Source organism: Melanotaenia boesemani, chromosome 18 (genome assembly GCF_017639745.1).
Source record: "Melanotaenia boesemani isolate fMelBoe1 chromosome 18, fMelBoe1.pri, whole genome shotgun sequence".
NCBI classification, from domain to species: domain Eukaryota; kingdom Metazoa; phylum Chordata; class Actinopteri; order Atheriniformes; family Melanotaeniidae; genus Melanotaenia; species Melanotaenia boesemani.
In genome coordinates this window covers 20,289,653-20,301,989 of record NC_055699.1, presented here as the reverse complement: position 1 = coordinate 20,301,989, position 12,337 = coordinate 20,289,653, and the positions used below count along the sequence as shown (strand labels likewise).

General features: G+C 36.7%; 1 protein-coding gene across 4 annotated transcripts in view; it reads right to left on the bottom strand.

Moving 5' to 3' along the window:
* The window catches only part of col11a1a (collagen, type XI, alpha 1a), an 82,671-nt gene that overhangs the window by 53,932 nt on the left and 16,402 nt on the right, over positions 1-12,337 (bottom strand). For 3 of the 4 annotated variants that reach the window (XM_041968911.1, XM_041968914.1, XM_041968912.1), the window contains exons 5-7: positions 5,091-5,213; positions 2,189-2,281; positions 1,138-1,236 (exon numbers count right to left, since the gene is read on the bottom strand). In XM_041968911.1, the coding sequence (XP_041824845.1) occupies positions 1,138-1,236; positions 2,189-2,281; positions 5,091-5,213 (315 nt within the window). The remainder of the gene's footprint in view (positions 1-1,137; positions 1,237-2,188; positions 2,282-5,090; positions 5,214-12,337) is intronic. The other variant, XM_041968915.1, reaches the window with a different exon arrangement.

Genomic DNA, 12,337 nt, shown 5'->3' with positions numbered 1-12,337 from the left:
GCCTCTGTTTATTCATGTGATGCCACATCCTGCTCATTAGTTTTATGTAACATGAAGTGGTGGTTAACCTAGCTCAACACAGACCAAGCATGTAGTGCAAACATCACTAAAAATACCTAGCATCTGCATTATCAGACTTGTTTTATCAAATCATAAAAAGGGAGAGCAAAATAAGGAATTTATGATTTTACCCTTAAAAAGTGGTTTGTAAACCTCTCTTTGGGATCAAAAGGTCAAAGCATGACAGAGTTTGCAGCCAAACCTGGTTAAAGGATTTTGAATCATTTAGTTATGAGCTTCTCTGTTAGCTTCTTAAACGACTTTGCTAAATGAAAGCTCATGTGGGGATAAAAGCTGTAGCTGAGTCCTTGTTTTACTCATCAGGAATGCGACTGTTAAGCAAGAAGCTGACAACAACACGAGTTTAGCAAATTTTAATTTGGACTGATCTTAATTTGAAACTTTTAATGTCCTACCAATCTTTATGACAAAGACATAGACTGGGCTTCTATGAAGAATCTAAAGTTTGTTTATGCCCAACGCACAAAGCAAAGATGCTACAAAAACACCTAAATTTGTACTTATAGGAGCAAAAACAATATAGGGTTTGTCGTAAAAGGATCTTAAGTTCTAGACTTCCAAGCTTTTCCATGTTTTCATCTGCTTGACTGTGTAGAAGCGCATCTAAAGCCTCTGATATATTTTCAGATATTGGGGAACTGAACCGATGGGTATTTCTCAAATTTAAACCTTAAATCTTTCTTGGATAACATAGAAGGATCTGTAAAATAGTGTACCTAAACTTTATCTGGTATGTAGTGAACTCACATCTAAACATTTGACCTAGTTTTACATTTAAGTTTCATCAAATAACCCCCAAAACTCAAACCAGGAATGTGCCAAAAGCAGCAGTAAGAACCAACAACACTGCACCCTCTACGAACACTTTAAGGCAATGTCCCATGTCCATCAGTTCCGCCACAAATCAAAGTTAAAGTCAGAAAACACAAAGATTCATTTGAATGATTGTGTCTTTGTTATCTCATACCAGGGATTTCCTTGGGTAAACTCATGGCTCACATTTCCCAAAGCACCAAACAGAAGCTTTTTAAAGTAAAAAAGAAGAAAGAAAATTACCTGATTGGGTCCACTGGTGTCAAAGGGGGACTGAGTCTGAGAACCATGTACAGTTCCGTAGTCAATGTCTGTATTGTAATCTCCCTCTACATTGTTTAGCTGAGTCATGTTGAAAAAAGGAAAGAAGAATCAGGGTTAACACAGAGGCTCAAACAGAGCTTGTCTATAGTCTAGGGGTCGACTCAAGCTAGCTACAGATTCTACTTCTACACAGAGGAGGTTAGGGAGCTCTATGTCCACCATCAGAGATTTTCCCCTCAGAGTTCAGGCCAGGAAGATCTTGATGGATTTTTTTTTTCTCTCTCTCTAGATGATGTTTACCCTAAAACTGCCTCTGGGTGGTGCCGGCGCCGTGGCCTGGTAGCCAGGCATCTTCTTCTTAATGGCAAACGTTTTAGCTGGTGATTTTTTGGCAGCCAAGAACTTTAAGGACTTGGCCTTAGTTTTACTGAGGGACTTTCTGGTCCTCTTCTTTTTCATGGTGACACTACGTTTCTTTCTCTGGAAGAGGTGACGGCGACAAAGAACACCAAGACATACAGTGATTTACAAGCGCACAACTCAACCGGTGTACAGACTCATTTCCAGCACAACCATCAGACCTCCGCGTGCTCCACTCGAGCACCCGCTCAGCATTATGATGTTTTACATCCAGCATCAGTTTGTAGGGCTGCAACAGGAATACTGATCACATAGTATTTTTTTTTTATTTTAGAGCAGGAGAAAGTTGTGCAGAAAAGACACTGTACAACAATCGAGGACTGAGCCATTCGTGTCATACACAGTCTGGCGTTTTTTACACAAACACACAAAAACACACTTAAAGCAGATGACATAATCAAAGAATGCAGCAGACTCATAAAACAGACACAAGGAGGACTGGCACACACTGTATGTGTTGACATGCATGCACAGACTGCAGTCAGGTGACCAACCAGGTGTGGTGGGGTACCGCAAGCTAACAGTTTAACATTAGCATGACACTGAGACAACACACACAACAGACAGAAAAGACAAAAAACATCATTCCTTTTCCCCTTTTTTCATTTACCTGAGGTTCATAATAATCACCGGTTGGAGTGATGTCTGTTGCTCCCTCAGAGTAATCATAGAACTGAGAGTAATCTGAAAAGTCAGTAGTGTACTGGAGACGTGTGGAGAGGGAGACAGAAGAGAGAGAGTTGGGAGGTTTCAGTGTTAGCAGAAGCATCAAGATGCAGAGCAATTTAGCAGGAAGATGATATATACACCACATATCATCTTCAATATGCTTCATATTCAAGCCGTTCAATTATTTCTTTTGTTCATGGCAGTAAAAATTATTAGACACAACAAATAAAATAAGTATTTCAAAAAAGTTTGTATCTGTATTTCTTGTGACAGAACTCTGATGCAGCTGTTTAGATTGTTATATTATTTGATGGCACAAAAGCAGCATTTTAAATGCTGCTAACATTTATTTATTAGGTTTATTATTAATTCATTCAGTTTTTTAAATTGGTTTGACAGTTATTCATTCATATGTTATTCATTTATTTTGTATTTACTTATTTCATTAGTATGCATGTTTATCTGTTTATTTAGGTTTTTACATTTTTGGACCTACTTTTTTTATTTACGTATTCTCTGATTTATTCATTAGGTTTTTGTTCATCTGTTTATTGAGGTTTTTAGATTTGTTTTACATTGTAATATTTACTTATTTATGTATTTGATTTTATTTTTTTTACTCTGGTTTTAAATTTTTAAATTTAGTGGGTTAACTGTTTTACATCTTGTTGTATTTATTTTGGTGTTTTTATGCAAATATGTTAATGTCATTTCATTGCAAAACAAATCAACTTTATGGGTCTAAATGGATCAACCTGAACAAAAGTACATTGAAAATAAATATTCCAATACTGTCTAATACAAAACTTTTATCATTCTACAATTCAGATTACTAATAATAAAAATAGAAAGTTATCAAGTCAAATTACTTCCAAATCCAAAAGGATTACTTCATCAGATGGTGGTCTTACTGTGATCAAATGAGTAAACAATTGCTAAAACATGCCATGTGTGTCTTAAACTGCAAACACATGGACAGACGGGGTGTTTAAAGAGCTCATAAAACAGAAAAACAACAGAGAGCTCAAACACCAAATCACCAGCTGCATTCGAATCGTCATGGAGCTTTCGCACTGAAAGCATGAAAAAGACAGACTTCTGAGCTCAACTGGAAAACAGAAATCTATCTAAAAGCTCTATCAGACACCTGAATGAGACTGCATCCTTAAATGATTCCTAATGTTTTAGGTATTTGGTAGATTAGGCTTAACCAATTATTAATATAATCAAACACCAAACATCATCTTTATGATGTTTTGTAGACAAATAGAAACAGATTGAATTTGTAGCTGTTAATTAAAATGCAGACATGTTTAAATGCACCAGTACTTGAAATAGATTGTCTGTCCTCGACCTCTGCTCGGTATTTAAACATGTAAATAATAACAATAGGTACAGACTTTTGGGTTAACAAGCTGTTATTCTGCATCCTTATGCAGGAGATTGCAGGCAGAGAGAGGGGTGGCAGATCAGCTGCTTTGAATAAAAATTCAGAATTACTGTACACTGTGTGTCAGCCAGCACAGGACTGAATTTCCCCAGGTGTACACATTTACCAACACTGCTCCAATCACAGACATTACACCAGTGGTTTACCACTGATGGAAACACCTGCTATGTCATCAGTGATTGGCCTGTGGTTAATGTCCATCACTTCGGCTGAATCAGAATAATATGTTAATATAACTCAGAAACAAAAGGGCCAAAGTTGGTGTGAGCAGCTAAAAGTATCAAAACTATAATTTACTGGGTTAAATTTGCCATTTATGTAGCTGTTAATTGCTCTGTTATAAAATGAAAAGAAGTTTATGTAGTTACAGAAACAAAAGCACTTACCTGATCACTAGAGTGAACCTCCACATCTCACAAACCACATGTTTAAAACATTAAATATCCAACTCCAAACTGAGGTCAGATGGCAACACTGAGATGCTCATGAGGAAATAAAAATGTATTTTAATGTCAAATCATTGCAAGCAGCAAACTCAGTAGAAGTTAAATTCTTCCTCTCTGCAAATTGCTTGTATTCAGATGACGTCACACCCATCTCATTAGTTCTACATGACATGAAGTGGTGGTCAACCAAACTTATTGTAGGCTGGACTGTGTGGGGCAAACATGCTCTCGGTCTATGAAAAGATACCTTACATTTGTTTTGTTTTCGTCTGGTTGGAATACTGATTGAGGTTACATCAGGATTCCTGGTGAAATCATAAAAAAGGGAGACTGAGCCAAGAATTATACAAAAATACTTGTTTTCAAGGATCAAAGGCCAGAGGTTTGTAAATCACTTTATTTCAGTTGGTTAGGATGCTTCTCTGTTAGCCTTTGCTAAGTTGTAAAAAAAAGCAGTATCTGCTTGTTTTGTTTTACTAATCAAGATTACAGCTGCTAGGCGAGAAGCCGTCATCAGCGTGCTAAATTTAACTAATGTTTTTGCTTCATCCACTAGCATGTACTAGCAATCTGTCTCATGAAGACGACATAGGCTGGGATGCTACGAAGAATCCAGTGAGTGAAAGAGTCAGTTTCAGTTTGTTTACGCATTTCTTCAATTCAAAGCTTCAATCCTGAAGATCTATGTTATCACATACCTTTTTATTTTAAAGTATCTGGTGTATGAACTCACATCTAAATTGTGAAATACCTAGACAACGTCTTTTATCTTCCTTACACAACATTAGCTATTCTGGTTTGTTTAACCACTACTTCATTTGCTCTTTTTGATCCTACAAAAGTCACACGATTGAATACAAGCAATTCTATTGAGGGTAAAATGGAAGTTTATAGGGGCCTCAGTTGGTGCTGTGTGGAACCTCCCCCACCCTCCCTGGTTGGCTGACCTCCTCTGGCTCCTGTGCCTGCAGAGAATCGCTGTGGGGAGTGTCACAGTCTGGGCTGTAATGTTCACAGTAGTCGTATGCTGCTTTGGCATCAGCAACAATCAGAAGCTGCTGAATGTCACCCTGCAAAAAAAAGACAAGCAAAAACCTTTTAAAGATCTTATTTATGTAGATACACATTTCTCTCACGTGTAATCTTCAACACAGTTTAGCATCAGTTAATAAAAATATGTAGTTAGCGTCATAAATCAACATTTTGACTTTTAATTACTTGCATGCATTTTCCAGCTACCGACATCTCCCCGAGCTGATGAAACCAGATCATTATCAACCAAGAAGACAAGGCAAAACATGCCTCATCTTGTCCACACTCACCCACACACACACTGGGTAAAGTAGCATAAATTACAGATGTGATATTCTAGTTTCCACTGTTTTATGTTGTCTGGCAGACTGAACCACCTGTGTATAATTGAACAGCTTGACACAAAAACCAAATTTACAAGGAGCAAAGAGGAAACTAAGCTGAGATACAGGAAAATGACTGTTATCAATACGACTGGGTTTAACCTCAGGAAATCAAATAAACATGGATCATAAGCAGACAGCTGACAACACCTGCATGGCTGTGACAGATGTGATGGGAAACCTGTCAGCTTCAGGCCTGCTAGTGAGATCTTATTTTGTGACTGGTCAGCTGATATTTTGTTTAAAAGGGCCGTCTTGACACCAAAAATTCCACATCTTTCCATAATGATGTACAGTTGACTGAAGGTTTATGGACCCATCATGTTATACAAAATATCTCCATATCAGATTACGTTTGCCAACATTTTCTAGTCATTCAAATGGAAGCTATAACTGCACTAATCTTCAGATATCAATACTACAAAGTTCCAATTTTGAAGGCTGCAGCTACAGAAATGTCGTTTACAACAGGGCCCTCTGAAAGCTACGGAAGCCAAGAGCTGCCTTTCTTGAACATTATTTTAGCATAATTTTCTTGAAATAGCGTAACAATTTATCTTGTGGTTATGAGATAACATATTCTCCAAAACTATGCTTAAAAAGGAGGGTCTTTCTTAAACTTCAGGAGAGACAGAGCCAGAAAATGAAGGGGTAATTTATTCTCAACATAAAATAAGCATACAGATGGAGCCTTCTGTCCATCCTCTGCATTCATTTCGTGCATATTTCCGTTAGTTTTCAGGAAGCTTGTAGATATCTGCCTCAAAGGAGCAAAGGGAGCAGTACCACTGGAAACCACGGGGGCAGTGTTGCACAGTATAGCTTAGATGCAACCAGCAAAAGGAACAAAGAAGAGGACGGCACAGTGTATTTAATGGCTGTGTAGAAACTATGCTTTCCTACACTGCCTCTTGTGTTTTTCTGAGAATGTACTTTGTTATGATCTCTTTCACCGTTGCTATGTTCGCTGTGTCTGAAGCTGACGTCTGATCTCCGAGGTGAACATTTGACGTGGACCTATTTACAGATATAAAGGGAGCAGAAATGAGCCCCAACACATGCTTCCCTCGATTTCCTGTTATATGTTTTAAACAGTTGAAACAGTTACCAATTAAATTAGGTGCCAACTTGTCACTTTTGAGTTTGAGCTTTAAAAATAAAACAGAGCCAGTAATCAGTTATAGTATGACATTATCTCAATAGCATGCCAGTTTCTTGAGACAGCAAAAATTTTAACCTGTTAATAGCAAATAGGTCTCAAGATAATGACATGAGAGTAAATGACTGCTGGAATGGTCGCTCTTGATTTCTGTTTTTCATTTTGTTTATAAGGAAAAAAGAAACCAGGTTTTTCATTCTATTTGAACAGAAGAGTCCTGATAATGTAAAGCCAAAAAACAGATTTTTAAAAAGTCTTTATTAAATACATAAATTCAATTGAACAGAAAATAAACCTTAGTTATTGCTCATTTTCCACTCACCTGAAAATCCACTTTAACATTAAATAAAGTCTCTTTTAACTCAGTAAAGGACGACTTTTTAAATGGAGTTTGGTAGTTTTCAGCTGTGTGACCCTATGTTGGGGTGTTTCAGGTAAATATGAAAAAATAGCTTGGATGGCTAAGATTTTTAAACATTTTGACTTTAACGTCAAATGAATAAAAATTAAATCCCGCCTTGTGGTCATCATCTGATCACTTCAAAGAATTGATTGTACCTTTTTTGGTTCCTGTTAATTCGTTCATCTCCTAATAAGAGGGACCTGAACCTCTCATACTGACGGTTCCCCAACTCACCCACAAAAATTTTCTCTGAACTATAAGCATTATTCTTGTTTACTTCATTTCTGTATTTGTTCATTTATTTTTCTGGTGGTGAGAGCAGAGTCAGGTCCTGTACATGGAGACTCTGGTAGCATCAGGTCACTCTCATGAATTTAAGTCCCAATCTGTAAGCGATGGAAGAAGAAATCATAGAATTTAATAAAAATCAAAGATGGGATCAAATATGGTGAAATAAAATTGAGGAGTTCAGCTTTACTTATTCTGAAATTTAATCTTTAAAAATTGCAGTTTTATAAACAAAATCAAAATCGTATTTGTACAGTACCTGCCTGTAAAATGAGTAGCTAACCTGGTTTCATGTTTCTTTTGCTGTTTTATTTAACTTATTTACTTGTTTATTTTTTAGGGAAAGAGAACATTTTAAAAAAAGTAACACTTCTGTAAATATGCCAGATTTGGCCAAAAGGTTAGTTTCCATCATTTGTACTTGGCCAGGTTTTTACAAAGGCTCCCTGGAATGAGAAGAAACAAAGAATTTGGTAGCAAACTGTTTGGATAAGTAAACCCTGTTACATCATTATTATTTATCCCAAGGTTAAAATAAAATTGAATAAAAAGGATCCCTGTTACATGTGTGCTATAGCTCTAAATTCCAACACAAGAGTAATTCACTGCCTCCAGCTAATTATCTTGTTATCATCTTTGTTTGCAGCCACAGATTTATATAATATATTTCAATGTCATCAGAAGGGCTGAAGCAGGCATGCATAAAATTTACAGCCAAATTATCTATGCAAAATGAATTATTTTGATTTAATTTTTACTTGTTTTTAATCTTGGGATGAATTATAATGATGGAACTTAGCTTATTGTGTTCACCCAACTGAACAGTTTAGTGAAGGAACACCAGGTACATTCAGCGGAAACTCCACCTCTTTATTGTTCCCCAAAAAAACAACAAATCCTATAAAAACGAGCAACAGTCTGCCTATGCTGAGGTCACCCTGGGCAGACATATGTCCTACTAAAAAACCCCAGGATATTAAAGAACAAGCTATTCTGTTACGGTGAAATCCTGCGACATTTTGCGATTAGCACGGTGTCAAAATAAATTACACAATTCTAGTACTTATAGTGCACCGTTTGAAATTAAGACAATATGTTATTGGCACATTAGTAACATGTGGCTACGACTTAATTATTACAAATTGACACATATGTAATCTTTACATACAACACAATTAACGCAACGCAATTAAATACATTTTCCTGAGATGTCACCAAACGAACCTCAAACAATAAAGAAGCTCAACCCATTCACACAAAACCACAGTTTCATCATCACTTTACTCACACAGCTTATGTTTGACCATGACACGACTTTTTCATTCCGACACATTAGTAACACAAAAATATATTTTCTATTGATGCCACCGGAAGGGCTCCGCAGCTAAAAGAAGGTAAAAAGAAGAAATTTTTGTCTGAAATACAGAAGAGGTAAGGCGCATCCACATTACTACAGTCTGGTACTCGGTACAATTGGGAACTCAAAATGGGGGTTGCAACATTCAGCTGGTCTGGACCATTTAAATAAAGTAATATTGTGTTTGCCAGAGGTGGCGCTGCACCAAGAATTACTAAACAATAAGACAAGACAAATAGCAAAGAAGAAAACTGGCTCCTCTAGTGGTCAGTGAAGGATAACTTCTATTTCCACTTTAAGAGCTGTTACATACTATAATTAGTAGTTATTAGATGTTACATACTATAATTATAAGCCTGCAAGTTAATTTCCCAAAAGTTAACCAGAAATATAATTTTAACAAGTATTTCTAACATTATTTTTATAGGGATAATGACCCTGATCCATCATGTGTTTTTCTCCTCACTACCTGCAGAACTTAATGAGCACATTTGCCAGAAACGATAAGTGATAGTATTTTTGTTTCATAGCAAACAATATTGTCATTCAATAGTTCTGCTAAATTAATGAAAGCTTAAATAAAAGCAAATATCTAACTTTTAAACTTAACACCAATAATCCATAAACACAGCGCCATCTTCCAAAATCCGTTAAAACAGCAAGCATAGGAGTGATTTTAAAAACAGAAAAACATAAATCACTCAGACTGTTTTCTTTGTATCAACCCTTCAGCCAGATCAGCAAAAGTCAGTGAACGCAGCAATGAAACTTTGTGGAAGTTTCTCTGGAGTCTGGGACCGAGTCCGGACTGCCTGAACAGAATTCCTGCAGGCTGGTTTCTGAGTCTTCATGAACAGCTGATGATGAGTCTGAGGAGGCAGAGTGAGGGCCATGTTTCTGGTTGGGGTGTTTGGCAGCCATGTGATAAAAACCCTGATGCACTTGTGAAGGCAGACATGACTGGCATGAAACGCAAGAGAAATCAAACAAGTCACAACTTGCCAGGAAAATGTGTGTTTATACTCCATGCGTAAAAGATCACTGGAACTATAACATGTGCCTTAGTATAAACATCCATCTGCTACAGCATGCCCCATTTTGAAACATGCTTTATAACCATCGACATCTTATGTCCCAGCTTCATTCTGACGGTCCTCAGAGTCCTTCCTGAGTGTGTTCAGGTGGATGGAACGGTTCTTTTCATCTCAGCATTTCAACACATTTTATAGCGTTTGCACTTGCTGAAAATTTTAAATTGTATCTGTTATACCTAAGCTCAAAAGCCTCTGGTAGGACAGTCATCTGTCCAGAGTGTCCTCACACTGTTCTATTTGTGTATGATGAATAAAAGTAAAGGATGAATAAACTGGATAAGTACTAACGGCAACTCCCATAACAGACCATAGAAATGGCAGCAGATGGGTGATTCTGAATCAAGTTGTAATAGGTAACTATAAGTAACTATAACTATAACTATAAGGGCGCTTTCACACCAAGATAGTCTGAGGGACTCGGTTTAGTTGGATTTTTTGTCACACTGTACTTTCCTCACAGACCAAACTGCCGGGATAAAGTCATGCAGTTACAACAACTGCTCACTAGGGGCAGTCTGAAACAGTCTGTGACCAAGAAGAAAAAAAAAGAAAATATGGCACCTTGATTGGCGGCTCATTCGCCACAAGTACACCACAAGTATTTGGTGTTCAGTACAGTTTTTACATGAATCTGTCCAGTGTGAGCAGCCAGAGAGGCAGCAGGTTATTTAGCATGTTGCGTTACATCACATCATACATCACTTCCTGTCTTTGGTCCACTGAATGGTCTGTTTGCTTTCACACTGGGCCGAGACCCCTGGTTTTTAAGCGAATGCAAATAGAGTCATAATATAATATTAAGGCTGAATCATAAAGAGAACTTAGTTTTCACACTTTTTCCCCACATCAATAAGGTGGTTCGGGCTTCAGCCCTGCCTAATTATCGGATCTGCTTTTTACCAAATAAACCAGAATAAAACGTCTTCTGGAGGAGAAATTTTAATCATAAACGAAGTTAGAACTAAAATTCGTGGTGATGTATTTTCTGATTATGGCTCAAATCGGAGGAAAAATTATCCTGATGTTTACAAAACCAACTCATGACCTACATGACCTACCTTTTTAGTCTTGGTTATAACTTTATTATCTTTTTATTTTTATTTTATGTTATTTTTTTTATCTTTAATTTACCAATTTTTAGAAATATTTCCAATCTTGGTAAATGCAGTCAGTTTCATCCTACTTGTCTGATTTTAATTTACATTTACCTGATCTTAATTCACTGTTTCACTAACTAGCATATTTATTTATTCATTTTTATTGCTTTAATTCTATAATTTCTTTTTATTTCACCGTTTATTTATACAAGTAAAGATATGAGGTCTCATTTTCAAGAGCAACCTTTTTTAAATATATAGACAAAACTGCATGTTAATACATACTAAAATAATTGCACCTCAAATAACCAAGTAACTAGAAAAAAAGACATAAACAGGAATATCTTCTATAAATGTTTAAAACGTAATGACCTTGCAGCTTCTTATCTGCAGCTTCTTATCTAAGTTTATTCAGTTCTTCACTCTCATGGCTTTTTGAGTATAATCCTTTTAAGACATTAGAGTTTTGTTTTTATTAGTGTTTTCCATCCTGTTAAATTCTTTGTGCTACAGTCAGTTTTCTATTAAAAATAGTGGACAAAGTCTGATTAATTTTGTTGTAGTTTCTCTTAAATCATCAGATGGTTTGATGTATCATGGTTTGTTCATCTAAGGTTGGATATACCTTTAATTTTCATTGTGTCCTGATAAATGAAACCTTAAAAATGACTGTGTAAAACCAAGTAGGCACATTTCATGTAGAAAACAACTCAGTAACGTCTGTGTCGTCAGTTAAAGATGAAGCTGCCCCTGAAGACAGAAAATAGACCTGTCTGATGTCAACAGGACAGCTAAACAACAGGCCTAGAAGGAGATATGTTTGTCTGCGACCATTTTTTTCTCAGCAGAAAAGAGAGATCAAGCGTTGGTCTGAGTCAAGTTGACACATATTAGCTCATGTGCCACCCTGAGACCAACAGTGAATGCTTGAACCTTGCTTCGACTGGGCTGTAATTAGTTTGTGTCTGAGAGCCACCCGTCTGCACACAAATAGGCTGTGGAGACGCCGAGTTCAAACCCCAAAACCACATCAGCATGATTACGAAACTCATCACTGTTTCAGCTAATGTGACAGGACGAATTAAGGAATAAGGAATATTTAAGTCAACATAGGGAAAAATACACATTAAAAAGCATGAAACTCAATCTGGAGTTTAATAGAAACTCTTTTGACATTGATGGTTTAATGCAGACACTTAAATGAATCTGGTAATCATCATTGCGCTTGCTTAAGTAACAGATGCCATTAATCAGTTAATAACCTTTCTTACCAATAAAAGTCAAACTGCAGCACCTAACACTACAGAGCCGAAAGAGAAAACAATGTCAGCTTAAAGGAACACAAAGAACTCGGAGACAGACAGGTATTTAGAGGGAGCAG